This window comes from Egretta garzetta, unplaced genomic scaffold (assembly GCF_000687185.1).
Source record: "Egretta garzetta isolate BGI_Z169 unplaced genomic scaffold, ASM68718v1 scaffold397, whole genome shotgun sequence".
Classification (NCBI taxonomy): domain Eukaryota; kingdom Metazoa; phylum Chordata; class Aves; order Pelecaniformes; family Ardeidae; genus Egretta; species Egretta garzetta.
In genome coordinates, this window is record NW_009260493.1 from 10,187,570 (window position 1) to 10,214,626 (window position 27,057).

The window sequence follows — 27,057 nt, forward strand, 5'->3', positions numbered from 1 at the left end:
GCTTTGACTAGAAGTAGTGAACTGAAAGGAAGTGAAGAGTCTGAGGTATGACTCTCCTGGTAGATGTGGGAATGTGTATGCGAAGAACCTAAATGGGGCAAGAAAGACATGAGGATCTTCTGTATGGCAGAGTGAATGAAGGAAAGAATATGATGGGAAAAAAATAAAAGGAACGCTGCACTGATGTAGGAGATCACTGGTTGAAAAGAGACCACAAGGAAGGAAAAATCCCTAAGGTTTTGTAGTGACCAAATACTATTGTCTTCTACATTTTACCTTAAAATGGATAGAATTTTTTTTCATGGAAATAGACTCCTCACCAATCCTCATCAACCTTTTTGTTCATCATTCCTAGTTTCATGTTGAAAATTTAGTGAGCCTGCAAACCAGATGCAGGGAAAAACTTTGCTACCTGTGGTTGCACCATGTGCTCCACGTGTTAGCCATTATGTGCTTATCACCTATATCTTCATTTGGAAATGAGACTCGAACACACTACATCAGGACTCTCTCTTCTTTTTTGCAGCATTACTCCTATTTACAAACATAGAAAGAGAAGGGTAGGACTTGCCACCAGTTGCCAGTCCCCAAATTAAAAAACCCAACTGCAATCCAGTTAACAACTCTCTGTAAGGGTAACTGGAAATCATAAGGCTACTTACTCATTGGAACAATGGAAAACTGCAGAAAGTGAAGTGGTGATAATCTGGCCACCACACTAAATCCCCTGAGATCACACCTTCCATCTTTTTCCTTCCAAGACTAGCCTACAGAAGGTCAGATTTTGCAACATTATTTTAGGTCATCTCTGTGGCGGATTTTCTTCTAATTTTCTTCTAATTTTTGGTCATGGTGGTGGGCAATTCCAAAAGGATGCTAAAAAGAGCAACTATGCAAAGTAAAAAAAAAAAGCCTTAGCCTGAGATTGAGAAATCCTAATACAAGAAATATAATCTTCCCTGCTTGTAGGGCTGTCATGAGTTAAAAACCCACCTAGACTTAAAACTACCACAGTTTTTTTCTGGCAGAAAAATAGAAGATGAAACAGAAGTGAAAAAACAAGCTTTCTTTACACTCACAACGAGAGTGCGTATAGATGTCCGTGTATGCATGTGTAGGTGGGTATAGACACACACATACATGCATACATATGGCAAACACACTACACATGCTTTCTTACCCACTAGCCATGGTTTCATAGGTTTTGGGTTTCTTTTTCAGAATTGTATATAATCCACATAAACAGAACAGTTCCTCTGAGAATTTTAGTTCTGTGAGGAACTGAACAGGATGCAGTTTTAGGACAGGGCGCTAAAACTGTATGAGGTTTAGGTAAATTCTCTCAGGTGTATATTCATCAGTACAGTAGTCCACGTGTTTCTTATTTGGCTATTTCAATGCAGGGGAGCACAGCTCATGAACAAGATTTTTGCTAGTCCGTCATATTAATACATTTTGTACAGCTGAATTTTTATTGTGGCTGGTCCGTTTCCCTATTTTTTTCTCCACTAGGTGGCACAATTTATATTATTTTCTTAGGCAATGTCTTTTACTGATCAAAGTAAGGTCTATATTGAAATAAAACTTTCCTAATAAAAAGAGTAAATAGCACATCGATTGAAATCCAGAAGACTCACACTACCTTCATAAATGAAATATAGAACACATATATTTAAATAAACTCACACACCTTGTGCATATATTTGAATTCTCCCTTTAAATATTGTCCCCATTTCAATTACTTCATTCATTGACTCTTAATGAGAACTTGTTATTTGTTAAACCAGGACTTCCATTGCCTTGCTATAAAATGTCTTGAATAAGTGAATCAGGCTAGACTACCATTTGTTCTTTAGCTCCTGGAGAAACAAGCCAACACAACAGATAGCCCAAAATGGAAAATGAAATTGCAAAACAGCAAAACTTTTCCTATAATGTGCTTACGATGGTTGGGCACTAAGTAACTCTGAGTGAAGCCAGGATACCTGTATTGCAACAGGCAATCTTAAAAGAGAAACAGGCTGAGAACTATCTTGGGATGGTCAGACTCAGGAGATTTGAAAGTGAGTATGATGAGATGATGTTGCTGATGCAGAAAGCGGTTAGCCTTACCAGAGACAGTACTAATGTTCAGAAGAAAAGGAAGGAAACCAGGCAGTTCAATTTCTCAAAGCCTCAGACAGTCAAAGAAAAACTCCAGACATGTAACAAACTGTGTGGTAATCCCATGGGGGTTTTTGCCATTAGGTTTGTAACATAACCCGTAGCTGAACTCATGGGAAAGCCCATAAATGCTATATCAAGAACTCTCTTTCCTTTAGTGTCAGCTTTTCCAAATCTTGAGCTCACTCTTGAGTGCCCTGTATGAGGATTATAAAGTTTTCTTACATTATAATTAAGTTTTGTAGAAAATATATCTCAATGTATTGGCCCACAAAAAGGGGTTGTTAGAAGACTTGCTGCCATTTCAAACACTGAGACTGAGGTGCATTTTATAATTCATCTATTCATTCATGTTTAATTCATATTCAGAAGATTTCTGTCATTATGCAGCCTTAACCAAACCCATAGACCCCAACGTGATCACAGACTTACTCTTGTCAGTAGTTCATCCATTTCTGTCACCAGGGTATCCAGATTTTCATGTGCTAGCTGAAGAAGTCTCTCTGGTGCTCGCTGAGGTGAAAGCAAATGCTGTTGGCGAAGAGAGGAGGGAGAGTGGAAACCTGTATTTAATGGATCTCAGTGCTTCCAAATATTGTAGAGAAGAAGCATCAAAATTTTCCTTTTCATTATAGAATGCAACTCCCTTTTGTCACTGACTCCTGTGTCACATCCATCCAACATATTTTTCTTAGGAATCTTGACAGCTCTACATAGTTTAGTGGAGAACCTAGAAGTATGGTAGGGACCATACGGTATATAAAATACAGAACTGCTTTATGGACCACCCGCATGAACACTAGTTTATTTGTATGCAACATCACTTTTTCCATGCCTGCAGTATAATTTCTTGCACATACACACACAAATTACTGCTGCACGTTTTATTTATTAAAATAAGTCAAAATAAACAACTGTAATAACTATTTATCAACCAAAGCAAGTTTGAAGTAATTGGATTTTTCTTCTTCCCTGAACCCACTCATGGCTGTATGTTTGAACAGATTCAAGTACAGTTGTACTGAAGCCCTGTTATTTATGTATGTGAATACTGTGAACATACCTTTAATTCCTGTGTCATGTTCTCAAAACCATGCAACATTTTATATGGAGCAGGGAGTGGACCACTAAGGTTAACACTCAGGATCATCTGGTTTAGCCGATCCAGCTCACTGAGAAGGACTCCTGTGCATTCATCATCACAAGCTGGGGGCGGGGGGAAGAACAGCAAAGCTTATTTATTCCTGCTAAACGTTTAAGACATATGCTTGAGATAATAGACATTTTATGGCACAGATACAATTCTGTGAGAGGTCACACTAATTTTAGATCATTTACCCCAAAAGCATAGTGGAAGACAACATAGAAACAACAACTAGGGAGAAGGACAGACCCTATTGCTTAGGACTTGGTAATGGCACGGTTTAATATGAAACACGAAGAGCAAAATTGGTAGGCTTACGTAACAAAAAGAGGAAATAATTAACACTGTTCATTATGGACCAGACAATATAAAATCCTAAATTAGACAAGCAATTTGCATGAAGTCTGAACAAAGTGGACAGGTAATTTGGAAACTCTAAGGAGCACTTTAAGAAGTATAGTATGGTTGTGGATTTGAATTTAAGAAAAAACTACAGAAATCTTACAATTTACATACTTTATAGTCATATAATAGCATGGTCAAGCATGCTAAACTTGTAATGCAGGCAGTAGAAAGAGTCCAGGTAAAAATACTGTAGTTTTCTTTTTAGAAATGCTTTTCCCTTTCCTCCTTTCACTAACCAGCTCATAAGATTTTCATGTATGTTTCATTTCTTGCAAATACTCCTTCGCATGAAAAATACTGGTGTGTGCTGCATATACTGAAAGGAATTTGCATTTTCCCGCCTTCTTGCTTTCTATTAACTATCACAAGAAATTCTCATAACCTTAAAGCCTTGTATCATACGCTACAGACAAGAAAACTCTTCATCCTTTAGAACAGAGTTGTGAGAATGCCTTTCTGTTTCCCTGCATAAAGATGCTGCGCAGGACTGGCAAACCTAAACAACATTTCGGGAGATGGAGCAAGCTACGAAGCAATGAATTCACCAGTGATGTTAAGAGACGTGGAGGGTTGTACCTAAAGTTTTACAAGTATGTAATTATTTCAGCAACATTCCTAGGCAGCTCAGTGGCTAAAAAACAACTAAATGACATGTATGTTTCTGTGGAAAAAGAGAAGTAATTTTTAACAGAGAATTACTTTTTTTTTTTCCTTGAAATCTATTCTTCACGTGGATTAAATCTTTTCTGTTCTTTAAATTTTTCACAGTTACCTAAAAGCTGTTCTTATTCTCTATGTTAGCTGTTCAATATAGCAAGGAGTTGAGTCAAATACAGAGAAAAGAAGAATAATGAATACTAGTTTAACACACCATGAATCTCATGTGCTGATTGAAAAGGGAGACAAGACAGATGCTGGATTAGCGCAGTAAGAAGTGGGTGCAGAAAGCTAGATACTGTTATTTTAAGACTTCCTTTTGCATTTTCATTGCTTCCATTTGCAGACTTGGTCCTCCTGTTTCACAGTATTTGGTTACATAAGCTGAACTGCACTGGAACTTCTCTGCAGTTGTTAGCTGTGGGCATGATACATTCTGATTTATATTTCTACATGAAATGTAAAAAAAAAAAAAAAAAAAGCTTATTGCCATCCCAGCTCTTGTCACCTGCACGCTTGCATTTAGAAGTCTGAGAGAATTAAAGGAAAATCAAGTTTTACAACCAACTGAATGTTTTATATACCAAAAACCTGTTCTGTAGCTGGTCAGGAAAGTAAATAGACCTGATAATCACTTTTCAGGATGCAAATAAGTGTTCTCAGACTCAAAAAGAGTTGGGTTTTGTTATTTATTTTGTTTTATTTTATTTTGGTATCTATTTCACTTATGAAACAAGCTAAATCTACTCACCCTCAAAATTGTCAGAGTGGTTGGTAATAAAATGCTAAAAATTTGTGAAGTGTTAGAGACAAACTCAATTCACACCAATAGGAAAAAAATGAACAGCTTATGAAGAGATGAAGTAGTCTCCATGTGAGAATTCAGTATAAATTAACACCTCTTGCACAATAATCAGGTTGAAAAGAGGAACTACATCAAGTGAGGACCACAGTTGGGTAGACGAGACAGGAAAGCTAATCCAATATGCAATCTGAAATGTACTGTAGCTACGGGAAATATTTCAAGAGCCGATTATATTTTGCAAGACTAAATAGTTCTGTGTCTAGCTATAAAACTGTCAGGATAAATTTGTGTCTAATATTAACAAAAGCAGCATTAAATTCAGATCATTACAGCAGTGCAAGCATGTAAGAGGCAAATCATGCAGTCAATATTACAATAGTCCTGCAAGCAATTAATGCAAATTACTGCATTTTCCATTTTCACCATAGTTTCCCATGCACAATAAGTCCTGTAAGGATTTTGACTTACCTCTTGTGAGAAGCACCTCCAAAGTATGCATGCCAAAGTATTTAAAAAAAAAAATAAAAATTGCTCAGGTAATAAAAGACACTTGGAGGTTTATAGACACCTAAACTCTTATTGCATCTTATGAAGAGAAGATACCATACAGTAAAGGAATACCATGTCTCAGCCACAATGTGTTCCTCCAACTGAGTGATTATATAACACAATTTTGCTTTAATACATTCATTGCTGTTGAGATTCAGAAGACTGTGTTACGATGAGGAAATTGTTGGTCTAATGGCAACCATGCAATCTCTGATATGAGGTGGTAGTCTGTGATAGTGACTCTTCAGTATTAGTCTCCTGTTGCTTCACAATAAAAAAAAATGAACTATTGTTAGGCTCATTAACCTGTCAGATGTTACCCCATTTTTCCCATTTTAGCACTGATCTCACACCAAATAATAAACAAGCCCTCCTCTGCCCCTAAACCAGAATCCCTGTACGGAGCTGAAAGATTTAGCTTCCTTGCCATTGCTTCTGCCTTTAAGGAGTTTACATGATCAATGTGTCTCCAAAATCTAGGAAAATTCAGATCCAGATCAGGGTCTAAATTACTGACTCAGGTTTATATCTGATTTTCCTTATTTATAAAGCCTCATTTGCTGGTTCTGATACATACCTGTACTAGTTAGGTTTATATAGTTCTTGAGTTGGGCAAAAGACATTGGAGCGTGGGCCTAAACTCAACAGGAACTCATGCATCAAAAAAAGGGATAACATCCGACAGCTTATCAGCTTCTAGGCCAAATAGTGACGCCCATCGGTTATTGAGCTCATGCAGACAGAGAAGCAGTTGGCCAGCACAGAGGTAAGTTTAATTCTTATGGCTGTGCCATAACAGCTCACAACTTCTGTTAAACTCAGAACATGGCAGAAGCTAGTCCAACGCTTCAGAGATCTGGTGTAACCCATGGTATCTTTCTTCTCAGCTTGCTCTGTGAAGGCTTGTGATAAAAAGCTCCCAGCCCCTGCTGAATTAAGGACTGGGGAGGAGCTAGGAGATGCTTCTTTTCACAGACTCTTCAAGATCTTCCTCTGACAGAAACAGCATCTCTGCTTACTTCTGAATTTGGGAGGGCTGAGATCATGGAGCTACTCCCTATTTTAGAGGGAAAACCTTGATTCTGCCAGGACCAGTGGCTAGGAGCTTCCTCATTCCACTGAGTGGCAGCTGCGGAAAACTCCCTCTCATTGCAAGCACCAGTCTACTTAGACTACAATGTTTAAGTGTCCAAGATCCAGTATTAAAGGAATCTGATTACATAATTTTCTACCAATACTGAAGATTTAAATTCATAAAGGTGTACGTTTGTTGACTGCAGGATGGCTGAAGGTCCTTTTTTTTTTCCCCACAAGACTGAGTTAAAGAAATATTCCTAATAATGAAGTATCTGTTTGATCTCTCTATGTCATGATTGCTTCTTGTTCCCTGCTATCTTGTGCAGCAGAACCACATCATCTGCTTTACATTTAGGATTTTGCTTGACCCCAAGAAACATTTGTGACAGGAGCATATATCCGAGGAAAGGTTTTGCAGTTTGTGTTGCAAGAGAACTCAAAATACTGAAGCCAATTTTTTCTTAAGTCCCCATTGTAGTTATGACTTGTGCCCTGAAAGCATTCAGAAGGTGACTTCTGACTTGCCACATATGTTTAACAATAAAGCCTTGGAGCTCTCACTAGGGTCGTTTTTTTCCCTGAACATTGCACAGTAGCAAGCACAGTCGCTGTTCCAACAACACTGCAATCTAAGGTTCTTCATTTTATGTGCTACAAACTCTACAACTGGAGTGGAATGTCACAAAGCATAATAAAAAATACACGAGAGAATTACTAACCTAAGAAAATGCAAGATTGCTACAGGCTTGACCTCAAACCCCCTGTAACTCCTTCTTTCCACTTCAGCTTGCTACGGTCAAAGCTCTTTGTGAAGGATGAGGAGGGAGCAATACGGGCTTTGGCTTGTTTAGGTATTTCTGGTATGTACGTGTAAAATATGAATCAAGCAAATACTAATGATCTCAGTCTGCCTGAGCATGGTGGGTATAGATGAACTCAGAAAAGGCTGCTCCTGTTCATCACACAACTCAGCCATGTTCTGGATTGGAACTGTGGGGTTTAACTAAGAAAGTAAAAAATACATGTCTTTAATACTGTAGTGATTATAGGCCAGTCAGCAATTGCCAGCTGACAACTTTCAGCGGAATAAACATTGAGATATATTTATTACAGTAAAAATGAGTGATGCATAAGGGAGCATCAATCATTCAGAGGACAATTCATTTGTAGTTACAAATAAAAACCTGTAAGCATTAGAGAGATTTGGGAGAACTTTTGTCATATTTGACAAAATATGACAAAATATAACACAAGGATGTTGGCAGCATTTTTAAAATCAGTTTGCAATCATTACTAATTTTCTTATTGGCTACTGACTTTTTCAAAACAGAAGGGAAAGTGAGCCTAAGAGGTACATGATGATCTAGATGGTCCCTTTAGCTGGGGAAATAATCCAGTTATCAACTGTGCTAATGCAAAAAATGTAGAGTTTTTATGATGTGTAGTAGACCATTCAGACTCTTGTATTACTTATAAAAAAAAATCTAATTTTTTGATATAATTTTCCATTCCCTAATGGCAACCTAGAGAAAACAACATTGTTGTGTTCTAAGAATATAATGGGAAGTGAATTCTATCCGTGGCATTCACCTGCAATTACCTTGCCACTGTTATTTAGCAGTAAACAAATTCTTCCCCTTTATACAGTGGCTTTAAAAAAATATATTATCTTTCCATTCTACCTGTAGTTTTCTAAAATATAACTGCTATAATACAGCACTGAAAAGTGGCATGCACTAAGCAACTGAGAAATGACGTGTTATGAAAAAAACAGTAAGAACCTGGTAAAACAGATTTTCAGCTATATCAGAAATAGATCGCTTTAATGAACATGCACGGTCCTCAGGATTTTTTTTTTGTCTTTTCACTGCAAATTTTCACTCTAAAATATTTAGAATACTTATGATAAGGGATATATTAAAATATAAATGTTATATTTAAACAATTATACATTACAATATTGTGGTTAAAATACCTCTCTAATTGGATGCAAATATGCATTATTTAGCTTTCATGTCATACTGTGTGGTGACCTTCTCTAGAATTTTCCAAAAATTCATTATTCAGGTGATTATTCTTTCCTAAATATTCAAAATTTATTTTCACTTTCCTAAATATTGACTATAACATACTAACACTGGACAGCTTAATCAACTATGTTTTATATTACTTACAACTACATTTTTTAAAACATGGTTTACTTTGTTTGTATGTATTTTCTTTAAGCTAGACCATTTTACCAGCTAACTAGGGGTTCTTCACACTTCTGGCAGACACAATGCAATTGCGGTATTTGAAATGGAACTCTGCAAATGAGTAAAAGTAGATACATGCATAGAGCTCATTTGAAATAGTGACTGGAAAGAGGATTCTGCATATGACATTAATTTTCTGTACATTATGAGTACTTAATCACTATTATTACTGTTAAGGTTTTCGTACAACGGAAGCTGGTCAGAAGGGAATTTACTGAGTATTTTGGAAGTGGTTGATACACGAAAGTAAAAATATATTGTATACAGGACCAAATTCTCAGCTGCATTGTCACCAAATTCTCCAATCTCAACTCAGATTGGAACAGAGAAATGTTCTGGGAGTAAGGAAGCAAAGCTTCAGGGCTTCCCCAAAAGGTGTTTCTAATGGCTCTTTGACAGCCCAATGACTATTAAAGCGCATTAGGGGCTGCAGCAATGAATCCTCAACAGAAGAAAACAGCTGTACTCTGAAGCCTGTGATATACTAGGCAGTGTTAACCACAGGCAAATTCCCACCGTGTCTATGCTTGCCACACTCCCTTTGTCTGCCAACAGCCCCTGTATCCACCACAGGCTACAAAGGTAAATGGTTTATTGATCAGGTTGGTTTTCTACCATCTCAGGGGTATTGCCCTGCGTTAGCAAAGGTGGGTTTGGAGTAATATGGGGGTTGAGGAACCTCTCAACAAAGGGAAAATCATACAGGGAAAGCAAATAGGCAGAAAGTGTCTACTGAAATATTTAATTGCAATTTTTGCAATTTATGACATGGATGTTATTGATGTGGTGTCAGTAGTGACAGACTAGTTCCTGTGATAGGGGAGATTTAAAGTACCTCCCGTCTGTTCCTATAGGTGGTTCCTATTTTTATGACTAAAGGAAAGAAATCTTTTCATTTGATTCCTCACTTTTAGCAATGACATGAAATGTCCATATGCACAGGCAAAGGACTGTTTTTATGGTAAAAATGCTGCTACAGGGAGTGTAGATACATTTCAACACCAGCACATGAATATGTTGCAGTTAAATCAGAGATTATAGCGAACCACATCTTTCAAAGCAAAAAGGTGGAAAATTTGATTTGCCTCCACATAGCTTTTCCCATTCATAGTGAGGATTTTTAACCTTATTATCCACACAATAAAATAGTCTACACTTAAGCTCTTTTGTGCAAAGAAACTCTGCCGTTCTGGATATCCTAAAGACTTTTCAGAGTAGTGATAAGGTAAATGACCAGTAAAACTCATACTAAGCAGTGCCTGAGATTGAAAACATTGGTTAGTGCTGGGAATAATGTAACTGGTGTTCAGGACATTGAAAAATTAAGTCAATTTTGCCACTCTGGAAAACACAGGCCTTATTTTAAAATTCTGTAGCTGTAATGCTTATGGACTTAACAATTCTCTTTGACATGTAAGCCACAAAACAGAATCCAAAGCATAGTTATTTCAGCAAGTAGCTACTTACTCTATTTGCATTCATTTTGCTGTAGTTTAAAATAGAGCTTAAGATATACAATAGTTCTGAGTTAAGTCCTAACTACATCACACTGCAGGACATTAGAACTTTATTTCCCTTAAGTACACTAAGCTTTTCATCAATGAACTAATGGCATATTATTAATAATATAGAAATAGAAATAGATGTATTTATGTCTATATTCCCAGTAATCTCTCTATTCATTTTCAAAGGAGAGTTGTACCTGGGAGTCAGCATTAAACTCAATAGTCACATTTAGAAGCTTAGTTCTGCTAAATCCTGATTATTCTCTGAGAGCTGATCACAGCCATTAAGTTGAGTGAAACGATGTTCTGCACTATGTAGTCCCCAACCCTGTGTGCCTAATGTCTTCCTCTTTAACCGCTCAAAGAAGCCGCACATTTCATTCTTGACTGATATTGTACCTTCAGCCATTTTTAGCACTTTGGTTCCTTTATTTTTCCAATTTGCTTTTAAAATGTTTGCAATTTGTTTGAGCTGTGCTAGCTGATTTTAATATTAGAGAGCTGAACACCTTTGGGTATTGAGGTAAAGACTGAATGCAATCTGTGAACAAAAAAAAAAAAAACCAAACAAAAAGAGCCTTTTTTGGTATCTACTTGCCTTGATGCTATATGTCTCTCACATAGGCAAACCCCCCTCCCCAATGAAAAAGCTTCAATTGAAGTCCTATGACAGTCAAAAATCAGGTAAAACATTAAAACCAGTTCATTGTGCCTTGCCAATATATTCAAAGATGCACAGATTAAGAAATATTATATACGGTGGACTTACTGGATCCCTATCTGTATTCTACTTCAAAATGAACAACGATGGCCTCAAGAGGAAAAAAAAAGATCACAATAAAATTATTTTCTAATCAGCTGGGGAAGATGCAGGAGAGGAAAATGCCTTATTTCAGTCAGGATTTACTAAGTGTTCTAGAAAGGTTTTGCTACCTGAATTTTTTTGGTAAGACATAAACATACAGTATCATGGGAAATGAGATCGTGGGCTCAGTCCAATTTCATGGAAAAAAATTCCAAACAATAATAAAAGACAAGACACTTGGTACATATCAAAACTGAAGGTATTGCAAAGACATTGTACGGCCAACCGTACTCTGGGCTGCATCGGGAGAAGCGTGGCCAGCAGGTCAAGGAGGTGATTCTGCCCCTCTACTCTGCTCTGGTGAGACCTCACCTAGAGTACTGCATCCAGCTCTGGAGCCCTCAACACAAGAAGGACATGGAAGTGTTGGAGCGGGGCCAGAGGAGGGCCACAAAAATGATCCGGGGGCTGGAGCACCTCTCCTATGAGGACAGGCTGAGAGAGTTGGGCTTGTTCAGCCTGGAGAAGAGAAGGCTGCGGGGAGACCTGATTACGGCCTTTCAGTACCTAAAGGGGGCCTATAGGAAAGACGGGGAAAATCTTTTTAGTAGGGCCAGCTGTGTCAGGACAAGGGGTAATGGTTTTAAACTAAACCAGGGTAGGTTTAGACTAGATATAAGGAAGAAGTTCTTTACAATGAGGGTGGTGAAACACTGGAACAGGTTGCCCAGAGAGGCAGCGGATGCCCCATCCCTGGAAACATTCAAGGCCAGGTTGGACAGGGCTCTGAGCAACCTGACCTAGTTAGCGGTGTCCCTGCTCCTGCGAGGGGGTTGGACTAGATGACCTCTAGGGGTCCCTTCCAACCCAAAACATTCTATGATTCTATGATTCTATGACACCAGTACTGTGAAATCTAACTTCGTGGTTTAGGCTATCAGTTTGCTATTTTAAACAAAGTTATTTGTTCCTGGATATATGGTACTGGCATTCCTTATGTCCTTTAAATTCCAATGGGTGGTTGTTAAACCAACATGACCAAGCAAACCTTGGTAAAAACTTTCTGTGTCACTCATGGCAGAGAGCATTGCAATTGCTGGTTAAACATTTAGGATGACACTAAAAAATTCACTAAGAGCAAATATTGTCACAACAGCAGTGACAACCTTTAGCAAAACTAGAGACTTCACAAACCCACAAAAAGAAATCCTTCAAAGCTTTGTTGTCAATTTTCAGTGAGCATATTAAAAAGTATTGAGAGTTTTCCTAACAACTCACAGCCTGTGAAAAAAAAAATGGTCCAGAATGCCAAAGTAGTAAGAAACCTGGCAACTATTTTCAAAGAAACCCACAATGATGCGCAAGCAGGGCTGAACTTCTGAAATATGACAAACACAAAAATTACATTAGTATACGTACAAACGCATTTCATGCCATCACGCGCATGCCGATGTTCACAGCCAGCACACTTCCACCCTGTGAATCCAGGCTTGCAAGTGCACTGTCCAGTGACAGGGTCACAGGGGACAGGCAGGGAACCGTATGGATCACACTCACATTCCTGGCAGGACCCTCCTGGAGTTTGTGGATTTCCCATGTAGCCAGGAGAACATCTAGACATTGCAAAAACAAAACCAGGTTTGGCCAACTGAGACGCATAATGTACTACAATGAATACTTGGCAAAACTGTAAACAAAATGTACATGAACATTCATTCATGAACCATTAAAAAACATCTTTCATGCTTTATGACCCAGTATGCAATTGTAAAGGGAAAAATGTGGCAAACTGTCCAACAAACTGATAATAACTTTTAACCAGGACATGGAACAGTCTGGGTGGAAGGAGTATCCAAAAGTGATTCCACACCCCTAACAGTTTTCAGTTAAACTCATTAAACTCTATTATACAATGACAAAAAAACCCCACCCCTAAATTAGCAACGTTTGGTTTATAGACTTTTTTTTTTTTCCCCACTAGCCATTAGTGTTCTGCTTTAGAAGTGAAATCTCATATTAGACACTTGCTAATTTTGATCATCTTAATCCCACAGGATTGCTATGGATAGGAGAACAGCTGCTGTTTAGGTTATTAATTTGCAATTTGGTCATTAATATGTTTATATGTAAGTGTCTTTCACAGTCAGTGCCCATGAGGACACAACAATCATTGGAACAAAGGATATGAGTGACATCAAGACACACTATAAGCATGGTATCTAATTTTAGACAAAGTTTGTATTTTTTGATTTAACTTCTGAGGCCCAAAAAAACCCCACAAACCAGAAAGTAAGATTAGGACAATATCTGTGATATAAATAACACTGATTATCAATTTACAGTGTGTGTACATAAAAATTGCCTATTATGGCTGAGTTTTAACAACATATAAAGAGGAAATAACTTATCTGAAGGCATGTATTTAAACATTAGTAAATATATGTTTATAGTGTTGAAGGACATTGGTCTCTTTCATGTCTCCCTCACCTTTCACTACCTCTTTTTCATGTTTTTCCGTTTATCTTACCTTTCACAATACTGGCCTTCATATCCAGGTGGACATGCAATACACCGGTAGTCATTAGGTCCTTCCGCAACACAAGAAGGGCTAAAACTAAAACAAAAATAAGTAAAAAACTTTTTCCATTCTATTGCATCACTTCAGTCAGCTGTGCAGAAGGACCTATGGTAAGCTCCACTCTTAATGTAAATGGCAGCATTTTCTTATCTGTTTGTAAACACCTGTAGGAGATCCCTCCTTTCTATTAAGAATTTTGGAATGCTTTGCTGTGATACTGGCACAATTTAGACAAATGCGGGAACCACATCAACGAGGGTTGAATCATATCAGAGGGGATGGAGTCAACAACACCCATGCTGTAGGCTTCTGTGATTGAATGGTGCTGTCATTCACAGTGATCAAGAAAAGGTAGTAATGGGAAGGATGTGAAACAAAAGATTAAGAAATTGAGCTAACAAACATGCAGCCTTTCCAGTCTGATTTAATTTTAGCTTGAATAAAAGGAGATAAGCTGGGAAGTTTACTCAAATGTAAGAGGGAGAAAGGAACCAAAGTCATAGCCATCTGGAACCTTCCAAAAAGGCAGCATCAGATGATCTTCTGAAGGACATACTGAAGCGAAAAGACTGGCCTACAGAGAAAAAAAAAAACCACCCAAAACTAAAAGCTACCTTCTTCATGATCAGAGAGGGATAGTATTTTAATCATAGAAGACACTAGGTTATTTTTACTAAGCCATGACATAGATGAAAGACTAGTGACTGCAGTGTGTACCTATGGGAACTGTGCAAGGAAGCATGTTGCTGGAATATTAGTGCATTAAGTGCCTGCGCAGACGGTCAAAACAAACAAAAAGGGTAGGTAGGGGAAAAGAAACATAATTAAATATTAAAATGGTGCAAAACTATAAAACTCATTCAGTTCTTTGTGGATGAACCAGAACCATAAAATCACAGAATCATTTGGTTGGAAAAAACCTTTAAGACCATCAAGTCCAGCCATATCTGTCCACTACTAAACCAGTTCACGAAGCACCTCGTCCACCCATCTTTTAAATACCTCCAGGGATGGGGACTCAACCACATCTCTGGGTAGCCCATTCCAGTGTCTGATAACTCTCATCAGACTTGTGCTCCAGACCCCTCACCAGCTTTGTTGCCCTTGTCTGGACATGCTCCAGTGCCTCAATGTCCTTTTTGTAGTGAGGGGCACAAAACTGAACACAGTATTTGAGGTGCGGCCTCACCAATGCAGAGTACAGAGGAAGGATGACTTCCCTGCTGCTGCTGGCCACATTATTTCTGATACAAAAAGCACCGAAAAGCACAGAGGTGGCTATTGGTGAGCCCAGAGCAACTTCTTGGTATGGTACTGTCAGCATCCTACTCTAACTTGCTTATAATGCATTAAATCAATAGTGCTTGAATGAGATATAAAATTACACCTTTGCAAAAAAAAAATGTAAACACATTGATCTATTACTCACAAACTCATTATCCAACACATTTTCAACTCTATAAAAATAGATCCACACCCCCAGGAACAACTCATTCTCTCTTCCTTTTTTTTTTTTTTTTTTTTTCCCCCCAGTTCATCATGTTTGAAGCTGACTGCTGATTGTACAGGAGTAAAAAACCAATATTTAAAACCTTAGTGGAGGTTTGTAAAATTTCATAAATAAAAATAATTGCACTATACTAATTCACAAATATTATCATGTCAGTCATGACATAATAAGCTAATGAGATAGCTCATTAGCTATCTGCATGTCATGCAGATTATGATTACTTAACTACCATACAATAGCTGCAGGTAGTTAGATTTTTTCCTTAATAGTATCTTGAAGGGCTTTCACTGACCTGCACAACACACACAAATCCAAGATGTGATACTCTCATTTTCCACCTAGTTCTGTAGCTTTGTGAAATGGATCTATCCCACCTAGGCCTATCCATCTAAAAGTTAGGCATGCAGTCTAAGCCAACTGTTCAGGCATCCTCTATCAGCAGTGGAAAATGGAGATGCACAGATGGGCATATACACACATTTGAAACATCTCCTCCCCGCCCTCTCTCCAATGGTAGTTTCCTTCAGTTTTAACACGGGCGAGATGTACTGTTGTCTGTCCCTGCATTTAGTATACAGGTACCAAAATTGTTGATGGCTACAGCTAACAGAAGTAGAAATCCCGTCCATGGCATCTACAGACATCTGAGTTACACTCTATAAAACCCGAGCAGTTCTGTTTCTGGACATGCTCAGATCTGACTCCTGTCTCAACAACACTACACGACTACCTCGTGATTAAGTCTATTTACGGATTTCAGACTAGGTGTTATTCACTTATCTCCTGTAGAGGCTTTTGAACAAAAAAGTCTCATGATCACTTTTATGTGAGCATGGCACAAAGGGCCCTGACAACATCCACAGCCGTGCAGGCTGTTGTCTGTGTGTTGTGTGTGCAGGCATGTGTGGCTACATGAGATATTGGCGCTTTCTTGCTCTCCCTTCCTCGGGCAGCTCAGCAATTTGAGTGCGCACCCAGGACACACGTACTACTGGAGTCCACACATTTCTCACCTGTAGGGCACTTTAGTGACACCCACTTCCTGTGTTTTACATCACCTTTAGACAAGATACTGGAGTGATTTCTGGAGCACAGTGTGGAGAGTATGTCTAACTTCTTGTAGCAAGGTGCCATAACCACCCAGGTGAAGAGTCCTGCCCATTTTCTGATCTGACACCTGTCTTTCTGAGAAACCAAAGGTTCTTAAGCCCCAGGAAAAAAAAAAAAAAAAAAAAAAAAAAAAAGGATTGAATGATATTTTCGGCACTTAGTACTGCCAGTTAGTAATAGAGGAAGTTTTTTTTCCAGTGTATTTGCTGATGTGCAAAGCTGAGAAGCTTGGTCGATCTTGTTCTTTGCAACTTGTACGGCCTTTCTTGATACTAGTAGGTAGAACACATAATCAAGTTGCAACAGAAAAACATTAATGAACAAGGGTACAACTCAGAAAAAGCTGCAGTTAAGACCACATTATAACTTTTTGAGATAAAGGGTATTTCTTCAAGCTTCTTTTATAATTGTTTTGTTTGTTCTCAGTTTGGTACTTATGAGGTTTGGAAGTCTTCTTAAAAAACACCTGCTGTGGATCAAAGGTCATGATGTTTAGCTACCAATATTTGAGAAAGGGATTCCCTCCTTCAAAATAAACCTCAGACCACACAAAAATGACAAAATGAAGAAGAATGAAGAAAAAAAACCCCAACCTCTCAGATATAACTGGCTGAAATACTCACTAAAACATCCTAAAGGTCAGACAAAGCACAGAAAATGGTTTTAAGGAACACTCCCAACCTTTCAAGAGAACAATCCCAAAACACAAACCTTTTCAGAGCAGTACTAGAGTATGATTCCAAATATCATTAAGAGCTTCACAGCAAAACAACAAACAAGTCTCAAGTGCTAAAGTATCATCTGTTGGGAACACATGTGGAGACATCGTGGCAAGGCTCATTAGCATAAAGCAACCAATAAAATTTATGCTGCAATAACTATATTGCTTTTAAATTATTCTATCTTTCACAAATTGCCTAAAACTCATGTAACATTAAATAAGGAATCAATAAATTCCACAGTGGAGCAAGAAAGGCACTGTAACACATTTATACCAACATAATATATGAGCATAAGACTTTTTACAGCTCCCTTGTGGCTACATTGTACTTGAGTTCTGCTCTAGCTTCATTTGTGAGAATACCTTTATAACACACATTCATTATCTGTTGAGTATTGCATTTTCTAGCACTTATTAATTTATTCATCACAAATTAGCAAGGGAGCAATTTCCGACTTTTAAAGGAAGATCAATTAGCAAACGTAGATACGAAACTTTTTAGTGTGGCTTACATGATACAATTCTCCTGTAGCCATCTGAAAAAAGACACGCTGAGCCCAAATCAGAGTCCTTACTTGCTGGAAAGGTAATTCTGCATCATGAGTTTGCTCACTTACTTGTTACCAGAAATGGATAGGGGACAAGCACAAGGCTGACAGTCATCTGCAGAGCCTTGGACAATGCCATAAAACCCCAGCGCGCATCTCTCACAGTGGTGACCAGCAGTATTGTGCTGACAATTCTGCAGAGGAAGGAGACAGACTGAAAGCTGTATTTGATAATTACAAGAAAGCAGACAACATTTTGTTCCCAGCCTCAGGGATTCAAACTTATTTTGATTCATAATTTCTCTCTCTCTGATATGATTCACAGTGGGACTGCTTGCTTTAAGCATCTATCAAATGCCTGCTGAGTTATATATGGGTTTACAAGGAGAAAGAATGGAGGCCTGTAGCTAGCCAGATGTATCCTATGGAACTTCTTATCCCATTCATCCTTCCTTTCCTCTTTTGTTCCAGCCGTTGAAGCAGGAGAAATGACCAATTGAAATTCTATCTTACTGTATCAGCTCACATGTATTATTATTACCTGTAAGAGCAGTGTTGTGTTTATTGCACAACACATGATACATTGCCTCTTTAGTTTGCAGACAGTTAGTTTTTGGTTTTACACAAATAGTAATGCAGCAGCAATAAAGCACTGCACAATCTGAACTCTAGAAAATCAGAATGGAAAACTTTGAAGGTAGATGGTTTGCTTTTTTGACATCCCCCCTTAACTTTGACGCTTAAGCTACTTAAGCAAAATGGAATTAAAATATTGTTGTCTATTTTTCAGATCAGTTACCCAACTTACGAAATTTACATTAAGATTAACCTAGTGCATAAGTTCAAAAATATAATACCTGACAAACTGATGTTTCAGGGTCACACATAGTGCTGTGCCCATGACACTGGCAGACAACACAAGCGCCTAAGGACCGAGCAGGTGTCCTTCCTGCAGGTGAAGACGGAAGCCTATAAAATCCTGGGGAGCATGACTGCAATAAAAAAGAAGCAGAAGAAAAAAGATCATTACAGAGTGGACGAGGTATGGGGAGCATTGCAAGCTCATCTTCCCAGTCACCAGTTTTTACAAGTTGTGAAAAGAACCTGACAGGCTTCCAGCTGTGGTACAAACAATACACAGCACTTTGCAGATAACAAGAGCCAGCCCTAATTGGAAACATTGCTGAAAAATCCCCGGAGCACTCCACTGGCACCAGGTTTTTCATATTACAGCTTGAGAGACTTTTCATTCAGATGCAGAACACCTCACTGTTCTCACTGTGCATCAAGCATCATTCCTTTCATTTCTTAAGAATAAGGTTTGTTTTTGAAATAATTTTTTTTTTTTGCATGGACTGGGGACAGCAAGCATAATGATTCTGTTTCCTTCACCCTTGGTGAGTTTTTCAGGTTTGACAAGCTAATGTCTGCCTACATATTGCCTGATGGATAACAAGCAAAAGCCGAATGAGAATAATCAAATAACTGGCCGCATGGCTGCATTGTTTATAGCTATATAATTTAAAGACCATAAAAGTAAAGATTTCAAAATACTAAAGGGTTTACATATCTTGGGACTATTAGCCCCAAATCAAATTTATCTATTGCTAAGTCTCCTCTACCCCAGCTTGGCAATAAAATTCTGAAAGCAACCCAAAAATTACCAGCAAAGCTGACACATGCAAAATCAAGCACTTGATCTTTATTTCAGGCTTATTATGCAAATGTATGAAAGTGTCTACATAGCTCCCAGAAAGCACACAGCTATGGCAGCATAAAAATACAAATAGGACCATTTGGATAGTTCAGACCATTAGGGGTAAGTGCATACAGACAAGTCATTTGTCCCATGTATAAATCCCACCACCTAGTGGTGCCAGGAGCTGATGAAGGCTGTCTGATGAGGTCATTTCCTACTGGCAACCACAATTTCTGCTTTTTGGAAAGAATGTGAATAGTACACTTTTCACACGGCAATAAAATGGATGCAAAATAAAACACAAGAGAATCTGGAGTAAGTAACTTTTTGTGATCAAAAGCAGGATTCTTCAGTCAAGCACTAGCTGACATGCTAGATTCTGTTCGTACAACACCACTCTGACAGTTTTATAATCATTGCCAAAACCTCCAGGAGTCTAAGTTATGGGAAAAGCATAAACACAATTATTTTCTTTAGAATCACAAAGAAAGTAATCTAACTCACTTCTGCTTTTCCACTTTTATTTTGACTTAGACTACATTAAGATCCCTGAAGCATAGAAACAGTCTATCTGCTTTTTCATGGTTTGTGAAGAATTCCAATTTAGAGAAATAATCTCAAATGAAAGTAATTTTTTTCTTACTACAGTTTCCTAATTTTTTCCCTCCCTCCCCCTCCCCAGAAGAGTCCATGTCCAAACGCAAAATGGTACAAACCATAGCTTTACAAGTCCCGAGTAACTTCAGAATATAAATATATGGTACATCCTCACAAAAATCTAACATCTAACTTTTTTTTTCTGACAAGCTATTGACACTCTTCTCCTCTATTTTGAGCTAAGCATTTTGGAGATAAAATGGGACACAGACAAAAGACGAAGTGGACTACATTTTTCATTACTAGTTTGGAAGTTTTTCAGAAGTAACCATGAGGGAAACTCTTATCACTGCTTTTTCAGCCTGATACTGGATTAAAAAAAAAAAAAAAAAAAAAGAAAGATATAAATGTCACTTCTAGTAAAACCTGCTGTGCACATAGTCCTCACAATGCAATTACAGGATAAATGATACATCATGAAATAGATACATATACCCTGTTAGCATTTGCTTAAAAAATTCCTGAGTATCAGATGTTTTTTTCTCCTGCTGAAATTAAATAAACCTTCACAGAACACACCATAACCTTCACTGAGCACACTAAAAATAAACTAAGTTATAAGCATGTGAAGATTGCGCAATTAAGCACAAAGTATGAAGGTTGCAACTGAGACATTTATTCCAGCCTCTGGTGGGTCTGAATTAAAATAAAGTTCTAATTACATTATCATATATTTTCCTTCAAAAATGCAATTTGTTACAGTAATTTAAAAAAGATCTGTACTCCTGAGCAAATGCTGGAGCCCGTTAATCTCATATGTGTATTTACACACATTCAGGTGTATGCTCTTACCAAAACAGTGTAAAAAGAAAATTACTTCATTCACTTCCTTGCACACATTTCCTATGAACTTACTGTTCCTGTTGCCTCATTTACTGCTTAACGCAATCCTGTAGAGCATCTGAAGGGAGCAGGGTTCTCACAGATAACAAGGCATCTTTCCCGCCATTTATTCACTCCAAATTTTCTCCTACCACTAGCTTGGGGGAACCCTTTACAAGATCCCACTTAGTGAGGATGTCTGAGGGATTTGCAGAATACTCGAGGTGGTGTTTGTTGCTACCTCCACCTAGCAATTGCAACAAAGACATTTGGAATTGCTAGTCCTGCTTAATCAGAAAAAAAAATGCTGGTTTGCAGACAGAAAGCCTGCTGGTCTCATCACCAAGAGCACATAGAGTCAAAAATATTAACTTCTATTCTGCAGTCAAATAATTACATCTTAAACACTGTCTCTGGTACCTATCGTGAGATACATTTTACAAAAGCATGCAAGTCGGCTGATTTTCTATAAAACTTGGGCACTTTTGAAACATGCAATCTTCAGCATGAAAATACTTAGATAACCAAAAAACCCACCCGAAAACATGTATAAGGACCACCAAGCTCGCTTAGTTGACCAACACTTTTCTCCCAGTGTTCAGGGATTTAGAAATGTACCAAACTTCAACGGTTCAGGACAAAAGTTACCATTAGAATCAGATCTATTTTATTTTATTTTATTTTAAGACACAGTGATTTGACTGCTTCTAAGAACAAAGCAAAATATGCTATTTGGACCATGTTCCAGAATTTCTGCTTCTCTTTGCAAGCAGCTCCATTGTTTATGTAAGGGGTACCTGTGTAGGGACCAAGCAAGATCTTATGGGAGTCCTGTACCATCACTGGAAGAAGAATAACTGTGGGGGAGTAAAATGGAGAGATATTTGCCAGTGGCCCTTTTCAATGTATTTTCATAGATCCACTTGGATAAATTATAAGTATTTAGAAAACTAACAGTTTGAACATGCGCAGTAGACATTTCCCAAAGCTTTGAAAACATCTTCCATGAAGCTTCTTTCATGAAGCACAGACATGTTACTGAATGCTTCTCACCCACATTTTTAATGCATTTGCAGGGCTATTTTGAGCAGTCAAGCATGCAAAATGAAGGCAAAATAGGTAACTTTCGTCCTATTAGTGTTGTTGCACGAAGGCATGCTACTGGAACAGTTTCAAGAGGAAAGATCAATGTGAGCAATCTACAGGTTCTCAGCCATGAACTGCCTTTTTGACCAACTGTTCAGAACGCATCATTTCAAGTTTTGCATTTGAAATGACTTCTCTTTTAAAATGTTGTTGTTATATGAGTTATTAGTAACAATACAAACATTTAAGAAATCAAAATTTAAATGCTGTTTATCTTTTTTTTTTCAAAACAAAATATTTCAATCAATCATACAGCTATCAAAAGTTTATATGGGAATTTAAATGTCAAACAAGGCAAACAAAAATCTGGAAAGCCTTTACAGAACAGAATTTTAAAATTCTGCATGGCTCTGTTTAGAGTGCTTGGTGCTACAATTTTAAAAACATTCTTTTAACTTTTTTGTTTTCAAAGTTTTTTTAATATTTTTTTGGTGAATTTCATTCAACTGACAAATCTTCAACTTTTCAGGAATAAGCAGTATATAACCTTTCATTATACACTATTACAAATGTTAATTTGTAGTTTACTTACAACTGTCAATAATTTATAGAATCAATTGTTTGGGTTTTTTTTTTTTTTAATTTGACATAGAGGTTTCCTGTGTTTTTCTCTGTGAATTGTGGTCATGATAAAATGATGTATGTAGTTCAGCCTTTTGGTAAGTATGAAATCGTAACTGCACTGTGTGTTATGGCCTCACCATAACATCATAACGTAGTACAATCTGTTGTACACAGTATATTACAATAGTATTATATTCTTATCTGTCCTAAGAGGCTTGAACAGTCATCATCAGTCACAAAACTCAGCCTCAGAGATGCTGACCCAGTAAAGCTTACTTTCCTCTAGTCTAATATTTGAGTCATCACCATGGTTTCAGTGGCATATTTGCCTAAAGCAAAAAAGGTGCTTAAATTCCTTGTGAGAGAGATACTTGAGAAAGACCGTAAGTAATTAAATCAAGGGAGAATTGTTGCCAGTTAAATGAAGTCACACTCTAATTACTTATCACACCTTACTAATGAATGGACCGAAGAAGGTAGAAAGACTTTTACTGGAAGTCAGGTTAGCACTGTACCTCACAAGACAAACCAGAATAACCCAATGGACAGTCACATTTCTCAATCAAGTAAGCCTGAGGAGACATCGCAGACACGCTGCCGCTTTCAGCAACTTCCATTGAGATCTCAGAAATCCTGAAAAAAAGGAGCAAACATCTCTAATGAGATCAGTCAAGCACTAACTCAAACCCAGTCTGTTCACCATCAGCTGGCATGGGAGGAAATAGTCTTATTTGGCTGTTTGTAGGCTTCTTGATCTACAGGAGACAAACAGCACTATTTTTGCCTCTCCTAAGGAAACAATGAAGCCACCACCATGTCCAGTCTCATTTTCCATTTCTAGGCAATAGTATAACCGACTTTTCTCTCCTGCTTGAGTCTATCTCTTTTTTTAATCTCTCTTCAGCCAAACAATTAACAAAAGCTCATATCTGATTCTTCATTTGAAGGGACTCATTAAGAAATCGAAGTCACATACTAAATGCAGTTCCAATTCATGATCCTCATAGGTACGACAATAAAATTGTTCACTAAATGAGCTTTTAATGAGGCAACTATTTAAAAAAATTAAAATCTATCCTCAGTAACTACAGCAACCTAACAAGCTCTAGAGCAGACTTCAAAGACATTGGACATTTGCCTTTTTAGCAGGAATTTTAAGATCTGTAGCCAGATATCCTTTTTTTTTTTTCTCCTTAGGATCATTTAGACATATAAACAAACAATTTAAAGCAAACAAGAAACCCTTCTACAGAAGCATCTGCTAGTATCAGAAAGAGATATGTTTCATGGTAGAGCTTCTGACATTTTAACTTTCCAAACATATGTTTCATTGTATATCAGTATTTTATTTCTAATAATATAAATCATATATATAGTAATATCACTATCAATTGTATATATTATAACACCCTTGCCTCTCAACCACTCCCTGTCTTTCCAGCATGCATGCTGACCTGCCAAATAGGGTTGAGTACATCACGGACAAAGACAACAAACATAACATCTAATGAAATACAGTTAATCCTAATGTACCACAATGCTCTTCTTTTAGCCAACTTCTTTATTTTGGGGGTGGTTGTCAGTTTGTTTAAATGAATGCTATGATCTGGAAGCCCTTACTGTCTTTGAGAAACAAAGAGGGTAGAATAGGGTAAACTTTAAAGCTTCAAATATATTTCCAACCTAAACCAGAATGTCGAAGGCCGTGTGACTAGCTAGCTGACCAAATGTCGATAATGCTGCTAGAGCCTATTCATTAAGGGTCTGTGCACAGGGCTAACGGAGAGGAGCTCACAGAACTGCTCAACTCCTCCTCGTACTCGTAGTCCATTCATCTACTCCCAACCCATGATTACTGAGCGACTGAGTGATGCTCTTCTTCTGCACATTGGCGTACAGGTACCAATGTCAGGACGACTGTAGGAAAAGCAAACACCCACTGCTGAATGAGATGAGAGTTTTGTGATTGAGCTTAGGTGACCAGACCCATACCTCTCGATACCTTGTGTCAATGCCAAATCCCCAAATCATTCAGTAACTTAAACCCTGTGCTCCCTTCTTACTACCTGAAGAAAGGGGTTCAGTGGAACAGGAAAATTGAACAAAAAACCCCAAGCAAACAAAGCCAGGTCAAAACAGAAGACTGAAAATAAAGAGGACAAAAATATTCAGACCTGATATTTCAATGTAAGCTTACACTGAAATCTCTGTACATTTAATAGAAAAGCAAAATGAAATCTGCCTCCCCATCATCTTCAAGGCTGAGGCAACAGTCTGTGTGCTGCAAAAAACCCTATTTACTGTCAGAAAGCTGTATTTACATAATAATATACTCTGGGACCACAAAGCTACCTGTTGTTTCTGTGAAAATGTTACTTAAAGAAGGGCAGGCTTGGTTGATTCTTGGACCATGTCTAATAGGCAGCAGTCCAACAACTGCTACCTGATCAGTGTCAGGGATATTGAAATAATTCACAGTCAAATTGAAAGCATACTTCCAATTCAAACTAATTTATTATCACAGCCCAGCTGCCTGAAAAGCAAAACAAAATCTAATAAAAGAAATGTTTCAATTTAGAGCAGTGAATGTGAAAATGATACAGGAGAAAAATGTTTGGCTTTGGATTCTGAGCAGAAATCTCTAAATCACTAGTAATGCTGCAGCTTTGAAGCTGAAACATTAGCATTGCTGCTAAACTATATAGCTAATACAGTGCTAATGCTAGAACTAGGCTATTTTTATGCTTCCAACTGCTTCTGTTGCTTTGACTTTATTTTAAAAATGCTTTTCCTGTAGTTTATCACTTATCTGCAGCTTTTAAACTCTGCAATTGAAATTAAGGCACTATTAAAAACCTTAAAAATTTAAAAAGACTTCATATATAATATTTTCCTCCTCCATCCACAGTTTCTTTTGCTTTATACTTTTCTACTACACACAGTCAGGTGGAAAGAGAAGCTTTACCAGTTTAGAATAAGGCCTTTATTTAGAAAGTACCACACGTCTATTTAAACAAATGCTTTATTATAAGTCACCTAATTCAAACATATGTTTGAAGTTGAGCATGAATATTGTCCTTTAGAGGGTCTCAGACTACTTTTAATAAAACCCTTCAATTCTTACACAAGCTAATATTCCACTAACCTTTAAAAACATTTGGGGGGATTTATTTTGTGGTCTTAAGCAAAACTTCCTCTGAAATCATTAGAGGTACTAACCTGAAAAAAAATAATAATGTGTTCCTGCTGTTTATTTTCTACTTAAAGTCTCAGGTGCCATGTGATGAATATTACCCATGTAACTAGACAGATCATAGAAATCTATTGTGACATAACCACTGCCAAAACCAAATGCGGTATGATACGCAAGGTTATGACTTCAGATGGAGAGTTACCAGAAAGAACAGATGAACTCTTTGCTAAGTCCTGCTGTCAAATGTCACATTCTGAAATGTGATGCTGTAAAAATAAATTTTGGTTCTTTAAGTGCCACCTTGCAAACCTGTCCTGAAACTGAAAAGTCCTCCTCTGTTCTGTTACATGCCTCAGTACTAGGGAGCCTTGATAAAACAGTGGTGTATTACAGTGCAGGTCTAGTTCAGTCAAGATGGTCATATACATCTGAGAACAAAATCGCGAAAATGAGGTTCATTTTCATAACCTATGCTGCTTGAGCTGAGATAGTATTCAGTTTTTGCTTCCACAGCTGAACTAGGATCTGCAGTGCATAAAGGGAAGGGAGAAATGGACACAAAACATGCATATGCTTCTCAAATTTTCCATGTCGCTCTGGAGTTACTTTCCTATCTCTTTCTACGGGAATTCCCTGTGCTTGTAATACGATAACCTAAACTGACTACGACAAAAATAAATGAAACCAATGTGAAATATTTACGGCATCTGTTGTTAACATTTAGCATCTAGCCAATGCAAGTTGGATGAATACTTTCTGTAAATGATATATGTTAAATAGAGACAATAGCAGCAACACTGACTGTTTGCTGTCACATCATGGTGCAACATTGCATTGTGTCTGCCCCTACTATTCACCCGCCTAAACTCCAAAGGTCATGTTCGTATAGACCTATATGTGACCTAGAAATCTAGAAATAATTTTAGCCTACCACTTTTATGACAGAATCATAGAAAGGACTTCTGGATACCTTTGGAGTTTATCTCCAATTATTTCTGTGTCCTGGCTAATATTTTTTTTTTTTTTTTTTTTTGCAAAGGATACTGTAAATTTGTTATCAAGAACTTTTAGGAATAGTTTATGTAATCTATTCCAGAACTTCTTTACCCCGAGGATTTTTTCTGTCATATCTAAAGCAAATCTT

The 27,057-nt window shown here is 37.6% G+C and overlaps 1 protein-coding gene across 1 annotated transcript in view; it reads right to left on the reverse strand.

The window, feature by feature from the left end:
• Positions 1 to 27,057, reverse strand: part of LAMA2 (laminin subunit alpha 2) — a 296,182-nt gene that overhangs the window by 88,939 nt on the left and 180,186 nt on the right. Inside the window, exons 28-34 of the mRNA XM_035899887.1 lie at positions 23,236 to 23,353; positions 18,690 to 18,824; positions 17,902 to 18,026; positions 13,893 to 13,979; positions 12,785 to 12,978; positions 3,227 to 3,369; positions 2,596 to 2,694 (exon numbers count right to left, since the gene is read on the reverse strand). Of these exons, the coding sequence (XP_035755780.1) occupies positions 2,596 to 2,694; positions 3,227 to 3,369; positions 12,785 to 12,978; positions 13,893 to 13,979; positions 17,902 to 18,026; positions 18,690 to 18,824; positions 23,236 to 23,353 (901 nt within the window). The remainder of the gene's footprint in view (positions 1 to 2,595; positions 2,695 to 3,226; positions 3,370 to 12,784; positions 12,979 to 13,892; positions 13,980 to 17,901; positions 18,027 to 18,689; positions 18,825 to 23,235; positions 23,354 to 27,057) is intronic.